Source organism: Rhynchophorus ferrugineus, unplaced genomic scaffold (assembly GCF_030347505.1).
Source record: "Rhynchophorus ferrugineus isolate W39M unplaced genomic scaffold, kcgeb_rfMv2 rfM3, whole genome shotgun sequence".
Classification (NCBI taxonomy): Eukaryota; Metazoa; Arthropoda; class Insecta; order Coleoptera; family Curculionidae; genus Rhynchophorus; species Rhynchophorus ferrugineus.
In genome coordinates, this window is record NW_027472582.1 from 54,672,506 (window position 1) to 54,696,695 (window position 24,190).

At 32.5% G+C, this 24,190-nt stretch overlaps 1 protein-coding gene across 1 annotated transcript in view; it reads left to right on the forward strand.

Moving 5' to 3' along the window:
* The first annotated feature begins 2,751 nt into the window (after nucleotides 1–2,751).
* Nucleotides 2,752–24,190, forward strand: part of LOC143193481 (fatty acid synthase-like) — a 28,816-nt gene continuing 7,377 nt past the window's right edge. The window contains exons 1-15 of the mRNA XM_076399710.1: nucleotides 2,752–2,927; nucleotides 4,419–4,607; nucleotides 5,927–6,166; nucleotides 7,631–7,813; nucleotides 7,884–8,092; nucleotides 10,589–10,762; nucleotides 10,839–11,113; nucleotides 11,166–11,512; nucleotides 13,784–14,435; nucleotides 16,098–16,217; nucleotides 16,267–16,399; nucleotides 17,990–18,497; nucleotides 18,567–19,058; nucleotides 23,063–23,507; nucleotides 23,590–23,866. Coding sequence (XP_076255825.1) covers nucleotides 2,795–2,927; nucleotides 4,419–4,607; nucleotides 5,927–6,166; nucleotides 7,631–7,813; nucleotides 7,884–8,092; nucleotides 10,589–10,762; nucleotides 10,839–11,113; nucleotides 11,166–11,512; nucleotides 13,784–14,435; nucleotides 16,098–16,217; nucleotides 16,267–16,399; nucleotides 17,990–18,497; nucleotides 18,567–19,058; nucleotides 23,063–23,507; nucleotides 23,590–23,866 — 4,377 coding nt within the window. The 5' untranslated portion in view covers nucleotides 2,752–2,794. The remainder of the gene's footprint in view (nucleotides 2,928–4,418; nucleotides 4,608–5,926; nucleotides 6,167–7,630; nucleotides 7,814–7,883; nucleotides 8,093–10,588; nucleotides 10,763–10,838; nucleotides 11,114–11,165; nucleotides 11,513–13,783; nucleotides 14,436–16,097; nucleotides 16,218–16,266; nucleotides 16,400–17,989; nucleotides 18,498–18,566; nucleotides 19,059–23,062; nucleotides 23,508–23,589; nucleotides 23,867–24,190) is intronic.

The following is a 24,190-nucleotide window of genomic DNA, read 5'->3' on the forward strand; positions in this document are numbered from 1 at the left end:
AAAGGAAGTTTTGTGTTTATATTGTTCTACAGCTAGATAATTGTAAGTTAGTTATTTTAGATTTTATTCTCATTTTTAGCTCTTTTTTATATCTATTTGCTATCTTTATATTAATAGTAATTTAATTTAATTTTTTTATATTTAGTATTCTATTTAGTCTTTAAAATCTATTTATCTTTGATCATTTGTTTCAAACATTTTATACTCTACAGTCTAATTTTGTTATTTTATTACATTATATTGGCAGTAAAAATTTAAATCGTTTTATAAAAGAGGGTAACAGTAGAAAATAGCGGTTTCAAAACTTAACTTAAAATTAATCAATATATAAATATATTTCAGCATCATAGAAATCAACTTCTTACTGTAATAATTACTGCAATCCAACTTTCATAATAGCTTATTATTATTATTATTTTTTTATATATATTTAAAGTCACATTTTACCAAGTATGGGTTTATCTGGACTGGGCCTAATGTTTAACGTGGGCTCTGAACCACGCTCGTCAGCATTAATCCTACCGACTGGCGAGTGACTAACTTTAGAAATCATCTCAGAACATATCCGGTCCTACCCAGCCTGGTTACTGGCGTGATTGGGATCATTTTCCTTGTCGGATTTTACACTCTTGCCTAGAACATTCACAAATTTGAAACAATCACAAACATAAATTTACGACCATGCCCCAGCAGGATTCGAACCCGCGGCTATCGCAACAGTAGGAGGACCGTCCCATCGCCTTTACCACTGCGCCACCAAGCCGGTTATATTATTATTTGTAGTTGGGTTTAACTGCACTTCCACAATCAAATTATAAAGTGACTTTGATTTTTTTTTAAATGTCTTTATCTGGGACTATTAGTATATTTGATCCAATAATAATGTTAAAAGAACAAGCTTAGAAAATCTGAATATAAGTATAAATAAGAGTTTATGTTCAATTCTTTTACTACAATTTTAACCTATAAGGTATCGCAAGGAATAAAACCAAATGGTACAAGTTCGTGTCGAATTAGTTCAGGCTCGCTGTGAATAAGAATGATAATAATTCATTGTATACATCATATAAAATATATACGCTGGTACTCACCGCAATAGAATAAATATGAAAATTCAGTTAATTAAATAAAGCGACTGCAAGATGAATACAAACGACATGATTATGGGAAATCACTGTAAATCAATACATTAAAACACTTAATTGGAGAATACTTGCCTACTTTGCTGTATTCATCATACAGAACCTCTTTCGATTATTACTTGTTTTGATGACCCTACTTGCTTTGGCTGAAATGGCACTTTTATTTTTATGGAGATACTGGGCTTAGACAAAATAATGTGAACATCATGTATTGATTGTTGCATATTGCTAACACGGCTTTCCTTTAAATAATGCGACGCTTATATACTGCTCAGTTTATATGCCAAGTCTAATCTGGTTGGTTATATTTGAGTGTGCTTTACGCTTTCTTCTGCGACCGTTAAAACAAGCGGTTGGTGTTGTTTAACATCTTGCGAGTGTCAATGTCCCCGGTAATTACATCATATATAAAACATGCTGGTCCGATGTGTCATCATCTACATTGTTTCTTATAAACGGCAGGATCTACGTATGTACGGGGAACCCTAAAAGAAGCCTATGACCCGGACTGCCTACTTCTCTCTGTCTAGTATGGGGGAGGTTCCGTTCTGATTTGAGAATCAATACCATGATATTCAGCTGATCCTCTCATGTCCACCGGATAATTGCGAATGAACATCTCGATTCCCTCAATAATGAAGTTATTATTATTAACATATTGTTGCCAAACACTGTCATATTTCCGAGATGATAATGCGGCTGTTCGTACAGCCAAGAAAGTTTAGTATTTATTTGACGATTATCTGAATATCATCAAGTATATAACCGTGGCCAGCACAATCCCCAGAGAGAACAAAGAGTGGGGAGTTGATTTTCTTCTCCACTATCATTGAAGTAATTCGCGGGTTCCACTTGAAATTATTCAGACACTATAGGAATCTATTCTGCGAATAATTGCAGCTGTTTTAAAAGCAAATTATGGTTCTATTAATAAATAAGAAGTGTGTATATGTCAGAAGTTCGTATTATTTTTTCCCATCTCCTGTATCTAAAATTGAGTTGAATTTAATAAACAGTTTACTAAATGAATTTTATATTAATTTTATTATTAAGATGGAAATTGCTGTTTTTGTTACTATTTACTAATGTACTTTAATTATTAAGATATTAAGAAAGTAGGATATTTGGAAGTGGAGAATATAACAATCGATAGGAGACTCATTCTCTGGTAAATTTTGCAGCTTCTAGTCGATAACACGATCGAGTGATCATACAGAAAGAATATCTTTTTGTGTCTTTTTAGAATATATGGAATATTTTATCTGTAATAGTCTCTTATTTGATTAATTGATAACTATCCGGTATAATAATTTCATAGGCTTTTTAATAGTTTATAAAGCAATAACCTTTTAATGCGATTGAATCTATCTCCACAAACATTGCACTGCATTTTTTATATTTCTTTGTATCTATTTTTATCAGCGATTACCATTCAATATAATGACGATTTTATTGCAAAATAGCACATTGTAACTATGTCTTTTTTTAAACTATATTTTCAATTCCAGTAAAAGTAACTGTTAACTGAGTTAAAAATAGTTAGTTAGTAAAAAAAATAATATCAAATATGTTAGTTAATATATTATATTTTTTTTATATGTTACGGATATCACAAGTTCATTTTACGAAAACCTATTTTACCTTCTGCCACTATGGAATCAGATGAAATAGTCATATCTGGCATTGCTGGAAGATATCCAAAATGCGATAGCTTCAACCAGTTCAAGGATGCCTTACTAAGAGGAGAGAATTTGGTTACCGAAGATGATAGTAGATTTTCAGTAGGTTAGTATCGTCACGTTTTTCATTTTAATTCTATGTTTTTGTATATTAATACATTTATTTTAAAATATATTTATATAATTAATTTAATATATTAATTACATTGTCAAATATGTTTTATATTTATAAGAATCATTGTATACAAAAAAAATAATTTCTGTGATTCTTACATGTCCGATAAACGACATAAAAGGTTTATAAATGTATTTATCATACATAATAAATTTATGACAAAAAATAAGAAACAACAAAGAAATAAATATTTTTCATATAAATTAAATGTCAAGTCTCATTCGGTCTTTTTGTCTTGTATACGGAATGAAAATTTACATTTTTTTCTCATTAAAATTTTAGTTACCTTTATACCAGAAATATTATAAAAAAGGATTGATTCTGATTCTCTAGATTGATTTGGATGCAATTTAAGTTGGCTATATAATGGCAAAAATGGTTTCAGTTTTTCTTAATAGATGTCTTTAAAAGTATATTTCTGGTAATATTTATTCAATGGGCCATATACTATTGTACAAAAGGCAACCGTCTGAAACTGGCTATTCTAGATATAAGCTGTTATAACTTGATTAGTTCGAATGTTATTACACTTTGACAATGAAGATTCTAGAATATCATCTTCGTCATATCTTGCTTTTTCCGTTTGGACAGGAAAAATGTACTTAAGGCTCAAAAATAAGTTTTACCAGCAAAGAGGTGAATATAATTATAAAACAAAACATTGATTAGTGTTTGTGATTAGAGAAATTGAGTGACTGACCTTTATCCTATCATCAGAATCATCAAAAACTTTTGTCTTGAGCTTAAGATACGACAACAATTAAACACTTGAGGACAAATTCAGATTACAGTGGTTTAGATATGTTTATAGATGCAAAATGTACAAAGATTTTGGGTGGAAGAATAATATAATATCTACAAAATATAGTTTGTATAATAATAGACAAAATACAGTGAGCAGCTCCGAAGAAGACATGAGTTTAATATTTTAGAGAGGGGAACAAGAATAATACTATTTGATGCCAGAGTGGTTGTGGCCTATTGCTAAAAATGGTGAGATTTGGTGAAAGTATTTGTGAGTTACTGTATATCACATTAAAATGTGCCATATTCTTTTGACCAATTTCCTATTAAGTGTATTATTAGTGGGAACAAAAGGAATTAAGTAGGTCAATGATTCCGCGATTCTTAATAATATTTATATATACATAAAATATCAAAACATTTGGACTGACTGGACAGACTAGATTGTGGAGTTCCTTGATTAAATTATATTAATGTCATTTGGTATTATACATAAACATATAGTAATAACCAATCAGTGGAATATTTATTAATTATGCCAGTATTTTCCAATATAATTTTAATTAAGTATTAGCAAAATTGGTTAGCAATTAGTGATTAAATTTTAGATTGGGATGTAATTTCATTTATAAGAAACGTTGACTATAATAATCTGTAAATATTTAATTTTCTTTTAAGGACTCTTAGATACACCCAGAAGAGCTGGAAAAATCAATAATATTGAATGCTTCGATGCCGATTTTTTTGGAGTAACATCGAGACAAGCCAATGCAATGGATCCTAGGCATAGACTCATTATTGAAACAGTATTTGAGGCTATTGTAGATTCTGGTTTCAATCCAAAAGAGCTAAGAGGTTCCAAAACTGGTAATTATCATACGCAATTTAATCTTGCTTTGTGCGCATTAATTATACACATCTACGATTTGTCCTTTGCTTCAAAATAGGCTTCATTTTCGGCGATCACCTCTTCATTCGACGAACATTTCTTCCCAGCGAGCATTCTTTTGAGATCTAAGAACAGGAAATAGTCGCTGGGGACCAGGTCTGGAGAAGGCGGTAGATGAGGAAGCAATTTGAAGCCTATTCATGGATTTTTGATACAGTGCATTGTCTTGATGAAGCAGCACTTTCTTTTTCTTCAAATGGGGACGTTTTTCGGCGATTTCGTCCTCCAAACGGTCCAATAACGCTATGTAATAGTCGCTGTTGATGGGCCTTCCTTTTTCAAGGTAGTCAATGAAAATTATTCCATGCGCATCCCAAAATACAGACGCCATACCTTGTCAGCCGACTGTTGCGTTTTCCCATGCTTTGGAGCGGGTTCATCACTGTCGATTGAACTCATTGTTTTTATTACACTTGATCATCTTCAAACACTGCTCCGAATCATCAACTCGTTGTATTTGATAAAAGTCACCCATTTAGCACACGAGCTTTCTCACACCCAAATATTCGTGAACGATATTATGTACACGTTCAGTTGATATCTTTAGCGTGTCTGCTATTTCAGTCTGTTTCAATTTACGGTCCTTCAAAATCATTTTGTGGATTTTTTTAGTGTTTTCGGTGCTAACAACCTCTTTTGGGCATCTACTGCGTTCACCGTCTTCGGTGCGCATTTCACCACGTCTAAACTAAGCATACCAATCCTTGGTGGTTGATTTTTATGGGGCAGTGTCCGAAAAGTCGACATCAAGCCAAGTTTTTGCTTCAACTGTATTTTTTCCCTTCAAAAAGCAATATTTTACCAACACGCGAAATTGCTTTTTATTAATTTTTTTCACAATAACAAAAGTTACTTCATTCAAAATGCTATAACTCACAAACTAATGATCCGACAGCTGTCAAATTTATACAGGCATCTTGACATCTTCATTTTGAGGGTTAGTGCTGACAAAAAAAAACATATGGATTTAATTATATTAGCGTCATCTATGCGTCAGGCCGGGGACTTTTAAATTGACCTGTTAAATTAAGAACTATAGTTGATGACATGTTTTAATATTCTTGAACTACTGGCGATTAACAGTTTGAAACTTGCTACTTAATAAAGTTCGTGCCCTCTACTGTAATATTATTTTGAAACCATATCGTCCATATACCATATATATTTGAATATATGACCTAAAATTTGTTGGAGAATAATTACTATGATTTAACTAATTTAAATTGGCTAATATTAGGTGTCTATGTTGGTCTGGGTTATCTGGATACGCAAGAACATTCTGAAGAAGATGAAGGTACTAATGGTTACAAACTTGTTGGTGCATCTTTGGCCTTAATAGCTAATCGAACGTCATTTTTCTTCGACTTTCATGGCCCAAGTTATGCTATGGACTCCGCCTGCTCTTCTAGTTTATATGCTTTCACTGCAGCGATTAAAGCTATGGAGCATGGCGAGATCGACAGCGCTATTGTGTCAGGTATATTATATGTTAATATATTAATAATAATTATTATTATTCATTATAGCAATCTAGTTAATTAGTACTAATAAGATATTTGTTTTTATCTCAATTTGCTACGGTTTTGAAACTACAAAGCATTTATTTTACATTTTGGTCTTAACATCTATATCACTGGTTTTAATGTGAATTGAGTTTTATCATAACTTCACTGAATTATAATAAATACTTTCAGTCTCTTGTTTACTGCATTCTTTTGTGGTTCAGCTTAAGTTCTTCATATTTTTCACGTGAGTATAACATCAAGGGACATACCAATGTAATTTTCTATTTTCATACGAGACTCCTTGTTGATTTATGTATACTGTCTAGTGCTTGATCATTTTGTTGGCGAAATCATTGTGTACTGATTTACTTTAATGGACCGATTTTCGTTCCAGCATTGTATTTTGGCAATAGCTGTTTCTAACTTTAGGCTGATTCATTGTTATTATCTCTAATAGAAATAGATTGCAGTGTGAATGGGAAATGTAGCAACAACACTTTACTTGAATGTAGTTAAGTGCTGAATGAACCGCAGATAAAGCAATGGTCCCAATACACTTCCCAGTGGCACACCTACTTGTAGTTTCCTCAAGTTAGAATAAGCGTCTTCTTGTTTGACTCTGAAGAATTGATGACATGAAATATCTCAAATTATTGCAGAACATGGACATACCAATGTAATTGTCTATTTTCATACGAGACTCCTTGTTGATTTATATATACTGTCTAGTGCTTGATCATTTTGTTGGCGAAATCAGTATGTACTGATTTACTTTAATGGACCGATGTTCGTTCCAGCATTGTATTTTGGCAATAGCTGTTTCTAAGTTTAGGCTGATTCATTGTTGTTATCTCTAATAGAAAGAGATTGCAGTATGAATGGGAAATGTAGCAACAACAGTTTACTTGAATGTAGTTAAGTGCTGAATGAACCGCAGATAAAGCAATGGTCCCAATACACTTCCCAGTGGCACACCTATTTGTATTTTCCTCAAGTTAGAATAAGCATCTTCTTGTTTGACTCTGAAGAATTGATGACATGAAATATCTCAAGTTATTGCAGAACAAACATTTAATATACTTGTAGTGATTTTTCTGTAATATCGATGATTCTGTGAACCTGATCAATCATGGAATATTTTTTCTTGAAATCAAATTAGTGATCCGGAATAATTTTCCTTAATAATTGGTTTTATACTTCTTAACAGAAGTTTTTTAAATAATTTGAATATTTGCGGCGATAGTGAGGAGGCTGTTTCGTTCACATATGTTGGATATATTGTATATGATCTTAATTAGTTCTTTCCGTCATTTTTGCCCCAATGTTATTTTTTTATTTCTTCTTTAATATCAGGTAGAGCAATAAAATTGATTTAATAAATAATAATATATATGAATCTATAATATTAATAAAAACAATAAATGTATACTTTCTAGCTGTTGCACTGGTCTTAAATCCTTACGAGACAAAAGAATGTAATTTGTTAAATCTCCTAGCGAAAGATGGACTTTGTAAAGTATTCTCGCGAAATAGAGATGGTTTCGTTAGATCTGAAGGAGCCGTAACTATTTTACTCCAGAAAAAATCAGTATGCAGAAGATTATATGCAACAGTATTAGGTAGGTTTAATAGTACGCTCATACTCGTATTATTCGAAGATTAGTTTTAACATTAAACTGTTACTTACAGGAGCGGATATGAATTGTGACGGCTTCAAACCTGAAGGTATAACAGTTCCTTCTAGTCAGAGCCAGTTCGATTTGATAAGATCTATATTCGAAACAAAACACTTGGATATTAGAGATGTGTGTTATGTAGAGTTACATGGAACAGGAACTTTAATCGGAGATCATACCGAATGTAAATCAATAAATGATGCATTTTGTTCAGATCGAAAGGTAAATGAAAATATTTTCGTAATTCTTTTAAGATTTGGTTTGATTTTGGCAGGATAAGATTGGTTCAATGCTTTATCGATATTTCCATATATTTATTGCACTTATTTTTACTCTTTTTACTACTTTACTGCATATTTATATTTACTAAATGTGTGAGTCGCTTGATATCGTATACAGACAATTCGTGTCCTAGAATTAAAGAGAACGCGCGGTAACATAAACAGTATATAAACTCGATGGCAAAAATGGTTCCTGGTCACATGACGCTTCACGGTTAGTTGTCGATTAGTAGTAGAGGAATCGTCCATCCGTTTTGGAAGTATTGTAAACTGCGATAAAGTGTAGAGATACACTGGGTTCAGTGGCGAGAGGATTTAAATTAATTTTGTTTTCCTACATCACTCATTCAGGAATTTTACTATAATGCCATCGAAGTTCTATAAGAGAAAGTCCTATGAAAGAAACGAAAATCTTAGATGAGGTTGTGATAAGTGCGGGTGTGGCATAGTGGGACAAAAATAACTAGTATCGAGCAATTTGTAAAATTAAGTGTAAAAACATAATTTTAACAAAGAATTACCAAACATTTGGTGGCATGGTAAGCAAGAAAGGTTAAATGTTTAAAAGATTAAAAACAAGAAAGGTTCATAAATGGTTCTAACACGAAAAACCGAAAGAGACTGACAATTTCGAAAAATATAGAATTCAACAAGAATTAATAAAACCGTTTAATGAAAAAGTAATGAAAATTATTAATGAGGTAGACTTAAGAATGGAACAAATATACAAGGCATTTACAAACAAATTGGCATTTTTGACATGAATATGCTACTAAGAGCAACTCCATTCGTCCAATCAATGAAATAGAATATAATAGGTTTTATAAAACTATACTACCGAAAGTTTTTACTTTTATCTGTCCTATCAAATAATTTTGAAAACATATCTGAAGCTTTGAAGCAGGTACCACTACGAGAGGCTGTTTTACATTTGCACGTGACCAAGAATGCTCTTAAAACGTTGAAATAATCTCTCATTGCACCAATGATGAAGTTGATGATTTTCCTTAAGAGCAATTATGGAACAATTGTAATCTAATGTGGATATCCTTACCAGTGGATTCTTCAATGTTAACTCGAAAATGGTGAATCCCAACAATACTTGTACTCCAGCTAATATTAATTTATTGAATGAAGATTATCAAATCAATAATAATAAGAAAATATGAACAGAGATGATGATGAGGACGTTCATGGAAGTTAGAAATTTAGTGACTGTCGCGCAAGCTATGCATATTTTTAATCAAGTTAAAAAAAGAAATGTCATATATTTTATGTCATAATAAATCACAGGTGCAGGCATTGAAAGACAGTGCCAAATACCAATTAAGGCCGACTAAAAGTACAAATTATTTTTCTCCTAATTAAAAAATAATTATCGAAATTTTTGTTTAGTTTGTCATAAATACATGTTCAATGCCACTTTCAGTGTTTTTTAGTTTGTTATCAATATTTGTTCTTGCGATTCGCGGCACCTTAAGAACGCATATTGTATTCGAGTACCTACTGAAACAATGTCAGATGTGACTAAAGGAGCATTTTATGAACAAATTTAAGTTTTGTTATGAAAAAAAAATTGACGTGTGTAACAGTGTATTTCAACACCCTCTGAAGCGGTGTTAGTTTATGTCTGAATTAACTCCCTCTCTCATTCGACGCTGAACATTATATGTATGAAGCCAGCAACCTGATTGTGGATATGCCTACTAAGTTTTCTACATAATAGTGCAAATGTGAGTCAGAACTAACGATAGAGTGTAAAAATAGTAGTAAGTAGTAGTCGTCTGAAGTCAAACGCTATTGGAACCACTTGCGCTATCCCAAACATCAGTATGAATTATAACTAAAGCTACTAAAACATCCCTACCAGCTCGATATAAATCACAACCTTGGATATGTACTGAACGTTTGCTGTTAATTGGTATTGGAATAGTTTGGGCCCCAATTTGGAACTTGTTACATTGGAACTTGAATCTTGAACGTTGAACACTGGCTATGACGCCGATTCAAGATATTGAGCGTTAAGAGTAAATTTACCAACGACAATTTTAAAAATGTGAATGGAACTTTCGTAAAGCTACATTATGAGAATATCCAAAGATGGATAGTCTTATTTATGGCTTTATACCGTCACATTCATTTTCTAATAATTAACGTGATGAGACGTTATTAATAGTGTTAGTGTTAGTAAAGTGTAATAAAGTTAAGAAAGTGTGGTGGGACTGCTAAAGTGAACCATGTCACAGCGCAATTGAACAAGACTGGTGGGGAAACATTACTTCAATGGCGTCACTTTCTTTCAAATTTGGCAACTAGAGAGTCCGTACCGTTAGTCTCGGAAAGGGGGAAAATTGTTTCAACACTGAAAAAAGAAGATACTCGATATTTATTATTTACAATTTTAGTTATATAATTAAAAACATGAATATTATTTTAGGATACTTTACTCATTGGATCAGTAAAATCAAACATGGGTCATGGTGAAATGTCAGCTGGATTATGTGGTATTTCGAAGGTTTTAATTGCCATGGAAACAGGTATCATTCCAGCCAATTTACATTGTGACGATATAGATCTGAGCCTTCCTGGAATAGATAGCGGAAAACTAAAGGTACATTTTAATCGCCAATAAGTTTAGTATAAAAAATAGAATAAAAGGCATTAAAATGACCCTCATTTTATTATAGGTGGTAAGCAAGAATAAAACATGGGACGGAGGTATAGCATCCGTAAACTCCTTCGGATTTGGTGGTTCTAACGCACATATTGTTCTTCGATATAATCCTAAACAGAACATAAAATCAAATTTGACTAACAATCGTTTAGTGATGGTATCTGGCCGTACCGAAGAGGCCGTTCAGTATTACATCAATGAAATTAAAGCTATATCAAACGACGCAGAGGCCCTAACCCTTATCGATGCAGTCCATAAATTTAACATAGATGGTCATACATATAGGGGGTGAATACGCGCTTAGTTCAATCAACTGCAGTTTAAAATATTTGGTTTTTAGATATGTGGTTCTTGGTGAGGTATACAAAGAGCAGATTCAAAGATTTGAGAATAAAAAACGCCCAGTTTGGTTTATTTATAGTGGGATGGGCAGTCAGTGGACTGGGATGGCAAGAGATTTAATGAAAATCGATGTTTTCAAGCAGACTTTTACTAAGTGTCATAACGCTCTGAAACCCTATCACGTAGATTTGTTTAAGATCATTTTTAGCGATGATCCGATGGTCTTGGAGAATGTTATTAATTGTTTTTCAATTATAACCGCAGTTCAAGTTGCTCTTACTGATGTACTAAAATCTATTGGAATTGAAGCTGATGGATTTGGTGGGCATTCACTAGGAGAAACATGTAAGATATGATGATTATTCTAGCGAGTATTGTAGGATATTGACATATATTTATATATATAATCATTTCTCCGTGGGTATATCACCGTATGCCTCCTTTGTATGATGAACGGTTACATGATTTTTTTATATATATTTTAAAGTCCCATTTTTACCAGCGAGGGCTTATCTGGACCACGGTCCTCGGCATTAAGCCTACAGATTGGCCATTGATCAACCAACCATCCCAAAAGACATCCGGTATTACCCAGCCTGGTTATTGGCGTAACTGGGATGGTTATTCCTTGTCGGATTTTCCACTGTTGCCTATAAATGCATTTACAATTACAATCACAAACATAGAGTACATCCATGTTCCCGCAGGATTCGAACCCGCAACTATCGCACTAGGAGGACCGTCCTGTCGCCTTGACCACTGCTTCAATAAAGCCGGCGTTGCATGATTTAGATAATATTTTTTGTCTATGTTTATGTGTATTATTCACAACCGGACAGGGTTAGGGTTCGTTTAATTGGACGTGATTATGATCATCTTATAGTATTTGTTTTATTGTCGAAATTTATTTTTTATCCAAACAAAAAAAAGCCAATATTCGGGCAAGAAAACGTTTTTTAGGTTTAATCATATATGCTAGAATTGGATGAGGTTTACTCGTAGTTTATTTTAGTTGTTCATCGAATTTTTTTGATTGAAATAATTGAATTTTTTGATTGACTAATTTGCTATAAAGTTTAGAACAATTGTTATTAATAATAACAGTATCTACTGTTAGCTATTATGTTTTCCACTCTTTTCGTTATTTCGCTTACATGGCAATAAATCTGTGCATGTTTTTTATTCTGAAGGTATGAAAAGTGAATATCTTGTCTCGACAGGATATGTGCTTTTGATCATTCCATCGCTAATGTTTAGATAATTATTAAAGTATTTAACACCAGTCTTTATTGGGCAATTATTTGTTGTTGTTGTTGTTTATCACTTAATTTTGTTATCTCTCTGGACCGTTGCTTGTCTTACAAATCAAAATATTCGGTTTTAAAACCCACAATATACTTTAAGTCCTAACGCTTATAGTGTTCTAGATTTTTTTCAAAAACATATAATAATTTGACGGAGAAATGTTCTGTATGAAAGGAAAATAACAGTTGTTTCGTGGAATACGATTATTGGAAGGAATAATAAAATATTCTATTATTTTCTTACTTAATTTTTCGTAAAAGTGTTAATTATAGACTTCTTTATATAATAATATTATAAAATACAAAATATCTTCCAATATTCCCAATATTTTTCAAAATTTGATATTTAGTTATTCATTGCATGATGCTTCTAACATAGCTTTGGGTCCAATGTTATTCCTAAATAGTGTTAAAATGAACATTTAAAATTTATTTACTCTGACATTTGATTTCCCTTATTTACAAAACTGACGCGAATCTATTTAGTCTCATTCAAATTAGTTGGTTTTATTGTTGACTTTCGCAATTTCGTTGCTGATATTTCGTGGTCTGTAGCTTTACGATAATGGCTGTATGGTAGTATCTTTAGATCTGTTATGACGGGTCTATATTAGATAAATGATTGATACCAATATACTACTCTACGGTACTACCGCTATGATTTATTTCAATCTCGAATATCTATCCTCATCATCCTGGCTATATTTGAAATGTAATATTTTAATACTTCTGTCTCTTATTTATTTGACTCCCTCATGGCATACCGTATCAAAAGATGGAACCCAACAAAAAAGGACATGGTAGACTCTGCTTTCCTTTCAATTATTAGGTGCTATTCTGATGTTATCTCTACAGCGAGTCAATCAGAAGCTCCTTTTCAAATTTTCACACCTTGTGCCATGCTGGACCTATCTGAACAAGTGCTAATCAGAAGGCATCCATCAACAGTGCATCCTCAAGATCTCTTGCGACTGTTGCAGAGTGTGAAAACGTTGACATAAGCATGGTTTAGCCGCTTACTCAATTATTTTTGCAGCAGTGCCAAACAAATGTTTTTTTTAACTGTTATATTCTGCGATTCTGACATTTAACCACTTATCACTGATTTTCATTGATCGATATAGAAATAATGGTTTTCACTCTTTAGAATTATTACTATTGCGCTTTTATGAACTATATGCTTTTATGAATTTTGATTAAATTCAAAAATCTTAGATATAAATTATTAATCACTTTAACAAGTGTATAAGTGATCTACCAATTATTCATTATGAACATGATACCTAATTATTTGAAATACTTTTGTTTTTAGGTTGCGCCTACTATAATGGAGGCTTAACACCGGAACAGACAGTTCTACTTGCATTTGCGAGGGGTTATTCTACCGTTCAAGCTAAATTGACTGAAAAGAGTCAAATGGCAGCAATCGGATTGGGCTATCAAGACTGTCTCAAAATCGCACCAAAGGACATATTCGTTTCTTGTATTAATAGCAGTGACAGTGTTACAATATCAGGTGTAACAGAATCAGTATCAAAGTTTGTGTCCGTCCTGAAAAACCAAAATGTATTTGTGAAATCTGTGAATACAGGCGGTTATGCGTTTCATTCGAAACTTACAGGAAATGCTGCCCCCATATTATACGATTTCGCTCGTAAAGTTATAACCGATCCAAAACCAAGATCACCGAAATGGATATCCAGTTGCTTTCAGGAGAACGAATGGGACGATCCACGTTGTAAAATGAACTCAGCCGATTATACCAGATACAACTTTGAAAATATGGTCAGATTTGATCAAGTGTTAAAATATATTCCAAAAGACGCTATTGTGATCGAAATTGCCCCTCATGGTTTATTGACACCTTTAATAAAAAGGGATTTGGGATCCAAGGTTACATGTCTCACGTTAGGAGATAGGAACACCAAAAACAATTTGAAACATTTTCTTGAAAATATTGGGAAGTAAGTATTAAATATTCTCTAGAAAGGCCTATAAATTAGTTTTAAAGGGTATTTTTAAAATTTGAAGTTTTATTATGAAGAATCGGTACAATATTCTTATATTCAAGGTATTGTCCGTCCATAACCGCTACTTTTTCGCAACTTTCAGGAAATTTATGGACTCCGCCTCGAAAGATGATGTAGCTTTTGAGTTTGTTCTCGTATCGACTTAATTTTTGGGTATATTCATTAGAAATCAAGCGCTGCCAAGAAATGGGTTACGACTAATATGTGCATGTTACCACATGTCTTGTAATATATGGTTGTAGTTTTGCTAAAGAATAACATCGTGATGTGTTCAGCTCAAAGGCATCAATTGTACTCTATAGCGATCCCTACTGATAGTTTCATTAGGTTTTAGCAGCTCATAGTGTACCAAATGAACGGGTATTCTAGTTTTACCGTTGCTGTTGATGCATGAACACATTGTCCTCACGCTTTGTTCTCCTTGGATTATCGTATATGCCGTTAAAGCAGCATTTCACACATCAAACGACTTCCCATGTCTCTTGGCTTCAATTCATGCAGCTCAAAATATCCAAGCTTTTGGATCATTCCCATGTTCTTCACGAAATTGGAAATGGTTTCTTGTGTTACTCCCAACAACTCCGCATATTCTTCTTGCATTTTAAACGGATCACCATCGAGTAAGGCCTCCAAATCTTCGTCTTCAATCTTTTTGGCTCTCCAGAATAATCTCTGCCTTGGGTGTCAAGGTCGCCACTTTTAAAACGTAGAAGCCAGTATTCAGGTGTTGATATCGATGGAGCATGGTAGTCATAAGCTTCGCACAACTTTCGGTGGCCCTCAACCACCTTCGCCTTCAAGTTGAAGTAAAAAAGTAAAACTTCCGACAAATTTAATTTACTCCGTACACATTTAGACACACAAAAAAATTGTTCACACTTCGACGAAATAAAATGCTGGAAATGATGCATGTTGGAAAGTTAAGGCTGTCAGATGGGCTTCAACATGAAGTTGGTTACACATGTACATCATGCGACTTAATATATAGTAATGCCATCTGTAAATGATTTAAAATTAATTTGTAGGTCCATCATATTTTGAGACATCTTTCTGTACAGGCACACATTTACGGCTCTTACAATTTTATCAATATGTTTATTGCTCTCAATTATCATCTCAAAGAGAATTATAAAATACTCAAACAAACAGTTTTATATTACTAGAGTTATGTATTGGATGACATAAGACCTTTTATTTCTTTCTTATTCCACACTTTTATCCTTAATTTATTTTGTAATTATTTCTGATTTGAATGTTGATGTTTTTCTCTATCATATTTTTGTTCTACTCTTAACTACCTGAATTATTTTCTAACTGTCTATTATCATTACTAGTTTGTCCATTTATTAGAATGCAATTTTTGTATGGTAGGTCTGGTTTTATTTATAGATATATATGAATTAATTAGATCAACTAAGAAACTTTCATAAGTGCTTATATCGATTACAATAAAAAATAACCGTATTACCACCCAATTCCCAGATTTTTACATTTAAGTGTTAAACATTTCGCGCACTTTCGATTGATTTTTCTTGTAATTTTTTAAAATGAATTTTACTCTGGGAAACCTTATATATCTTTATATATCTTTTAAAGGTTTTATTTAAATGGCGGTCAACCCAATTTACCAAAATTATATAATAAAGTTAGTTTTCCAGTTGGAAGAGGAACAGCAAATATTGGGTCTTTAATTAAATGGGATCATAGCGTAAAATGGTAAGAGTAATCACGTTTTGCTGTATTATTTCTGAAATGTAACATTTAGGCAAACTCCATTTTTTAAACATAAATCTGAATATGGGAAGAAAATTACAATTAACATTAGCGATAACAAGTTTCAGTATTTAATGGATTATAAATTAAATGGTGAGAAAGTTATGCCTTTGGCAGGATATTTGGTAAGTATCTGGTAACTTGTTTTGGACGTTGGTAGTAGGTTAGGAATTTCTCCAATTCTATAAACATGTGTGCTACGTTATTATGAATCGTTAATCGTTGGGTATTTTATTCTTTTTTGTTAGATATTTACATTCTTGGACTCTTATTAATTTTGCCTCTGCAATTTTACTTACAAAATTTACTTAAAAAATATGATATATATTAGAATATTTACCATCATTTTCTATAATTTTTCTGACATCATAGCGATATCAGACACGACATGTGTTGACAGAACCATGTTAATTGGGCAGCGATTCATTTTCGCCCTCCTTCGAAATGCTACGAAGCTGTGTGTCAAGCTATGTTGCATCGATTTGAAGAAGTGAAACATAAAAAGTGCTATATCTAGAGAGTATGTGGTGGTTGCAGAACTTCTCATTCCAGAGGCAATAGGGCATTTCTCTCAACTTTTGCAACATATGTCTGAGCATTGTCATGCAAGATGGTGACTTATTGACGTGATACAGTACACTTTGCTGGCTGCATCATATACACAGGAAGACTTTTTGGTCATTAATATTCCTCTTCGGTGTCAATGTGTCTCCTGGAATAACATTTTGGGCTTGTGATATTCGTACTATATTTGTAGATGTTTCATCACCAGCATAATATACAAAAAAATAGCTCCTATTTTCTTGTCTAGTGTTGTTGGAACTGTTAGAAATAGCAATTTCACTCAATTCGTGTTTTAATATTAACCGATATTAAAACAAAAGTTTACTCTATGTAGAGTTGTTATTTTATTACTTCAACGTTGACTGAAATAATGAAAACAGCGATGATATTACATGCTACATTAATTAAATTGAGAGATATCTTGGATGAATTGTTAAAATATATTGAATAAAGGAATTTAAGAATAAATCACTGATTCCTAGCAATTTTTCTGATGTTCATAATAAATATTTGTAATCTTTCTAATTTCCAAACTAAATATCGACTTATTTACACAAATTAGTTGAATATTTTAAAGCTAGATACTAATTAATTACAACAAGCAAGTCAATTTTGAGTGGAACTTTTATTTTGATTAAAATAAGAAACATTTGTGCAATCAGTTGTTTTGCTGGAATAGCATAATTTTTAACATAGTAGGCGTTGAAGTTAATCCGTCATTCAGTCACTGTTAGTAAACGTCAGTCACTGTTCACTGCCGTATCAGAAAAAGCATGAATTCTGAAGTTATATCCTAACATTGACGAGCCCACAGCGAGTGAGCTAGAATTTTCTATTATAGTGTTTCTAATTTTTTTTTGATTCGCATGATGAAAACAGATTTCCTGTTTCCTGCGGTCTATTTACATTATCGGTAATTTGATTATAAATCTTCTCTCTTATTTTTTTGTTGTTAATGTGGCAAGTTTTGAGAATTTTCACTTTACATCGACTTTATCCAAATATACATCAGTGTTTATTGTTTATTATTTTGATATATTTGATATCCTATACCTGGATATCAAATATATCTAATGTGGGTGAATTAAATATAAATAATGTATTTTTTGACTTATAATAATAACCTCTTATTTAAGAACATATTTTTCAAGGTAATGGTGTGGAAAGTATTCGCAGATCTCAAATTACAAGCTATAAACCAAGTGCCAGTAATATTTGAATCCGTCATTTTGCATTCCAATACGATTTTATCTCTGGACCAAGACATTCATTTTTGGATCAACATCATGAAACACTCTGGTAATTTCGAAATATTTAATGGCAAAATGATATGTTGTCAAGGAAAAGTAAAAAATCTCGAGAGCATTAGAGTCGAACTCTCATTCCAACAGCCTAAAAATGAACTCTTATTCACGAATGAGATTTATCGAATTTTGAATTTGAAAGGTTTACATTTTGTAAATCAATTTCGATGTTTTAAAAATATGAGCCTAGATGGACATCATGGGGTTATTGGTTGGAATGGCAACTATACTGTTTTCTTGAGCAGTTTGCTTCATGTACCAGCTGTAATATCATTTAATGACGCGCTATTAATGCCATCGGAAATTGAGAAAATTGTTATTGATCCAACGGCTTTTACAAATTATGAAAATACCGGTAAGAATAAAATTTCTTTCAGTAATTTAGGGAAAAAACTCTTCTTTTGTTATTTAATAAATTTTTCAGATATTAATTTCCAGCACGATACTAAAGAAAATGTTATCAAATGTACAGGGGTGGAAATTAGTAATGTGAAATTTTCCAAGGTCTCTAAACGACCACTTATACAAGATAACCTATTATTAAAGGAACATATATTTGTTCCATATGAATATCAGTCGAACGATACAGCTACATGTATTTCTATGGCCTTTCAAATTATATTCGAAAATTTTGGAATTAGTAGAAATTTACGAGGAAGAATGGAATTTAAGAACACGACTGAAGCAGAAGAAATTAAAAACATTGTACACGATATTCTTGAAACAGAATCATATTTTAGTGTGGAATTTATTGATGATCAAATAACGCCTGTGGAATTAATCATTTCAGATTATCGTGACATATCCACAAAAAATCTAGTTGCTGATGGTTTTATATTGTTTATTGGAGATAAACCTTCTGTTATGGGTTGTTATCAGCTAGTCTATTCCGGTGCTATTGAAGATGCAGCTACAGGTAATGTTGTAATTTTATACTCTGAAGATTTTTAGTTGGTTTTCTTTGGAATATGTTACGGCAGTCGACGTGAGTTTTCCACTAGGTTTGTGGTCATTTGGACTATTTCGTATAAGATTTGGATGTATTACATTACATATATTTTATGGTTCTATCAAATAATCAAATGAAGTACGAAAATACTAAAATATGTCACATATTTCCTGTTGGAAGATAAATTCTTCGAACAAACATCCGGTACAGCTATGATTTACCTCTTCATGGACAAAAAGATACTAAATGGCACCTCATTAATATATTTTGTCTGATTTGGGTAAATTGAATAATCCAGAATCATACAATAAACAAGTTCAACCAGCTTCTGACTCAACTGAATCATCATTATCCAATCGTTCAGTTCACCCTAGGTGGGTCCCTCCTAAGAATCAAAGCAGCTTAAGGGATATAAATAAAACATACAAAATGAGGAATAAGATGCAGTGCTTGAATACCACAGAAATGAATGGAGGAATAGATAAAAGCAAAGAGGCAGCCTCACATTTCTTCAACGAACAACACATCGCGTCGACGGGTGGTAAAGAAACACCACGCTAAAGTAATCTTCAAATCACATATAGTCTATTCAAATTTATTTACGATATACGTCATCTCAATTTGTGACGTCAAAACGTCGCAATATTGCTGCATCAACTCTGAGTTTTAGTTCAGTTTGGCTTCGGCATACAACAAAATCCTAATCTAAATAAAGTAATTGAACAAAAATGTTATGAAACATATTTAGTTTATTTTAACATTATAGTACATCTATGACATATATTATTGAAGGACTTAAAACTACAACTAAGAACACAGGTATAATAGTTTGTAGGTTAGAGTTGTTTTATAATATTTATATTAAACTCTTTTCCACACTAATCATGAGGTAGAGTTCTAGGCGCGTTTTTTATATAGTGGTACCCCCCTGAAAGCCTAATCCACCTAATTAACAATTATATGTCAAGACAATGTATTTTACTTTCATTCGAGAGCATATTTACTTTTTTGCAGTTAGTTCTTGTTTCCATATATGGTGTGTTTAGTTGTCAAGTTATCTTGATATGACTATATTTTTTTTATTTCTTCTACTACTAATTGCGTCCACCATTCCTGATAAAATTAATCACTGAATTCTGCCTAATGCATTTACCATATCTACAAAACAGTATTCATTCTCTCCTAATATATTCTAACTTAATGCTCAAGCTTAATTCTGAACAATTACAATCATATCTGTGCACACCAATTTTTGACGCCCTACAAGACCATTTTCTACAATTATATTCTATTAATTTAGTGCATACCTTTAGTTGTTTCCATTATCATCACTCTGTCTCAGGAATTTGAATGATGAGGAATCCTGAAGTTTCCTTTAGTCACTTTCATTTTTCGAGTCATTGTCCAAGTCAATCACTAAACAGTTAATTTCCAATCCGTCTAAAACATGTTCACGATTCCACCATTTATCAATTACTTCTTTTATATGTATCGAGTTCATCCAAACCGAAAGTGCTTCCGGCCGATAATGCTTCCTTCCACATATCCAAATAATTCTTGATGTAATATCCTTGTCGACCAGCATGTCTATTATAAGTCATTGTATATTTAAATCATTATATAAGTCATTCATAATAAGTCAATAGTTCATTCTTTAATATGGTTTCTTCAAAATTTATTTAATGTACTTTAAGCCTTTTAAGTATTTTTTATATACATTCTTTAATTGCAGCCTTTGTTGATACGCTTGTTGGGATCTTCTTTCCCAGTGTACTATGATATGGTGAATTGTCCATAACAATAACTGATGGATTTCTCCAACTCCAAGTTCTTCAAAATCTGATTTTCAAACCACTGCAAAAACAATTTATGGTTAATTTCTCCATGGTTCTGCACCAGAAATAAAAATATTTCATTTACATTTCTGTTTCCAGCATGAAGTAATCCTTGATGACATATAGTTATGCCTGTAATGAATTATTAATACATTTTAGGACTTTACAAAATCTAATCGATAGCTATTCCCACGTTTGTTGCCTTTACGCTTTATTTATTATCATCATTCTGAAATATCCAGGTCTCATCCAAATACAGAAATTGATATAATAATTCTTGCTGGATTTTGGTCTATTTTTAGAAATTGTATTGTTTTAAAAGCAATTCCTTCAAGTTCTGTATTGAGCCACTTGATAACTCTATTTTGAAAGACAACATGAAGAAGTCTTTGAGATTTATAGATGCCAAAATACTTTCAACGAACACAATGGCTATAAGATCAACCCTATCGGTATCCTCCCGATTCTAAAATTTCTTTGTGGCCTTGGTGAACATTGTCATTTCGAGAGTACCTATAATAACAGTACGGTTGACAAACACAATCATGACTAAGTAAAGGCTCCATCCAGACCGCACACACTGCCACCCAAATCGAAGTGGTAATGGTGATTTGGTCAGCGACACTGATCTCAGCATAAGCTAGATTCTATGAAGGTAATCGATTTCCCGTAGAAATCTAAAAAAATATGTCTGTATTATCTCCTGTTCAGGAATTTGTGATTTAATCTCATTCGATTCAGAGCTACCTGTGGTGAGGAAGCAAAGAACCGTGAAGAGAGCAGAAAAATTCAGTTTTAACACTAAATACCTTGTTATCGTTGGCCTCTTGGGCCCAACAATTCTGTACCTTGTTCTTGATGAAACAAGTAATGAATAGGGTAAGGTCAGCTAAGATACAAATATTTGTGATGTGATGGGGAGAAGAGGCTGCCGAATTTGGAAGGTTGAACAATTTTAGGGAAGTTTTTATTACAATATGGTATAAAGTTTTGAGTATCGCAAAGAGTTTAGTAGTGAATATAGAACCCTGTTCAGGGAGCTAGAAAGAAACGGAATGTTTGGTTATCCGCACAAATCCACTGCCAAGCCTTTACAGCCAGAAGTGTATATCTGTGTCTGGCCAGGGTAAGAGCAGATATTTTCCCAGAACTTGGACAGAATAAGATAAGGACAATACTCTCTTTTATAAAATTGAAATATGTGTGTGGATGTGTTTTTAAAGGGAGTAGTGAAGATTCAAGGGGGAAAATTGGTATAGTGGATAGGCAGGGGATGCAGTAATCCAACTCCAGCCCTGGAAAGAAGATCAGTAATTTTATAAGAGTTAAAAGTATATAAGTTAAGTATTTAGGGCTAAGATGATCCAGGTCAAGCGGTTGACTCCACTAGGTCAGGTGGAGGTCAGATATTAAGGATGATGGCAGATCAAGCAATGTCACAGTGAACTTCAGTGAAGGGGAGTATATATAGGTTGGGTGGATACAATACTGCACAAGCTAATTACCGGGGAGGATTGGTAGGCATCTAGTGATATTATAGGTGTACAATTTTGAACAATGTCGATGCATTTGAGGTAGGTTGGAGTAGCAGGAGAGAGCCATAGTCTAGCTTAAGAAGGATTATAGAGGAGGTTTTTAAATTAACTAATAATCCAGCAGATGGTCTTAATCGGTTTATCACAGCTAATGTCTTTGTGTTTTTGTTTTGTAATGTGTTTTTTTAAATTAATTTTAATAGTTCCATAAGCTACCAAGACGGCATTAAGTATTTGTTATGTTATATTGGGATGTAATTCTTTCGAAAACTTCACACAAGCACTTTTTCCAAGTTAGGTGTCTTTCTGGGTGCATATAAAGATATTTATCATCCTCTGATTGCGGGAGTTGACAATTATTGGCTGGTGGACATGTTCTTCTAAGCAGGGTAAAATTTATATGAGTGGATTTTATTCCGTTGGCTTTTATAAGTCTGTATTAAATTAAATTATTGAATATTTACTGTTGGTGTGTTCTATACTTGCTAAATAAATATTAAGGAATGATAGCGGTATAAAATTGTAAACTACACAAAACAAATGTTTGACTATATTTCTTTATGTAATAATACATTACATAATTACAAACATTTTTTTTCAGGTGTATATTTATTAAGACATGTTACAAAAGTAAATTCCTTTGATATTGTTCATGTCAACAACAAAACCTTTGAGTGGATTGACAAAATAAAATATGCAATTGACCAATGTGTCGAGGTGTTGTATTTAATCAGTTCTGGTGATGATTTTTGTGGAATTATGGGATTAGTAAGATGCTTGAATTTTGAACCTTCTGAAAAGACTACTTTCAAATGTTTTGTTACGGATTTTAAAGATTCTACACCATTCAGTTTAAATTCGATTTTCTACAGAAAACAAGCCACCAAAAAACTATCACTCAATGTTTTGAAGAATGGCGTTTGGGGTAGTTATCGATATTTATCGTTAAAGAAACTGAAGGAAAATGATGCTCATCATGCATTTAATGGACGGGAAAATGGCGATGGTATCTATAGATGGTATGAATGTCCAAGAGATCACAGAGGGTATGTATATTAATCTACTAGACATTAATTTATTTTCATTTGGATAATTTTTTTTTGAAATGATTGTTACATTAACTTTCAGTAATGGATTGAAATCAGATTATGTGTACGTCTTCTATTCAGGTTTTGGTTTAAACACTGTTCCTATTGAGAAAGGAATATTATCACTTAACCGTGAAGAGAGTAGAAGACGATGTGGGTACGATTATTCTGGAGTAACAGGCACAGGAGTTAGAGTAATGGGTATCAGTTTTGGTAATATATCATTACAGACTACGACTAATTATTTATTGACATGGAATATACCTGATACATGGAAGTTAGAGGAGGCAGCTACTGTACCTTTATCCTATTATTTGGTGAGAATAGATAAATCTTAGTATTATTCCTCATTCTAATTATAAAATAAAGGCGAATTTATATACTATATAAGATATTAAATGGCGGTTGTTGTATGATGAGAACGAAGTCGTGTAGAAAAGTTTCTTATTTTTCAAAATTATTCAATTTTAATTTCTGTCTGTTGGTTCTTGGATGAATTTTAATCAGCGGTGATATATTGGTGAACATGTGAAATGTCATTGCAAACAATTGCTAAATATCTTATCCTGACAGGTAAAATCGATTCGGTTTTTATATTTTTCTATATAAAAATATAGTTTTTTACTTATCATTATTGAGCT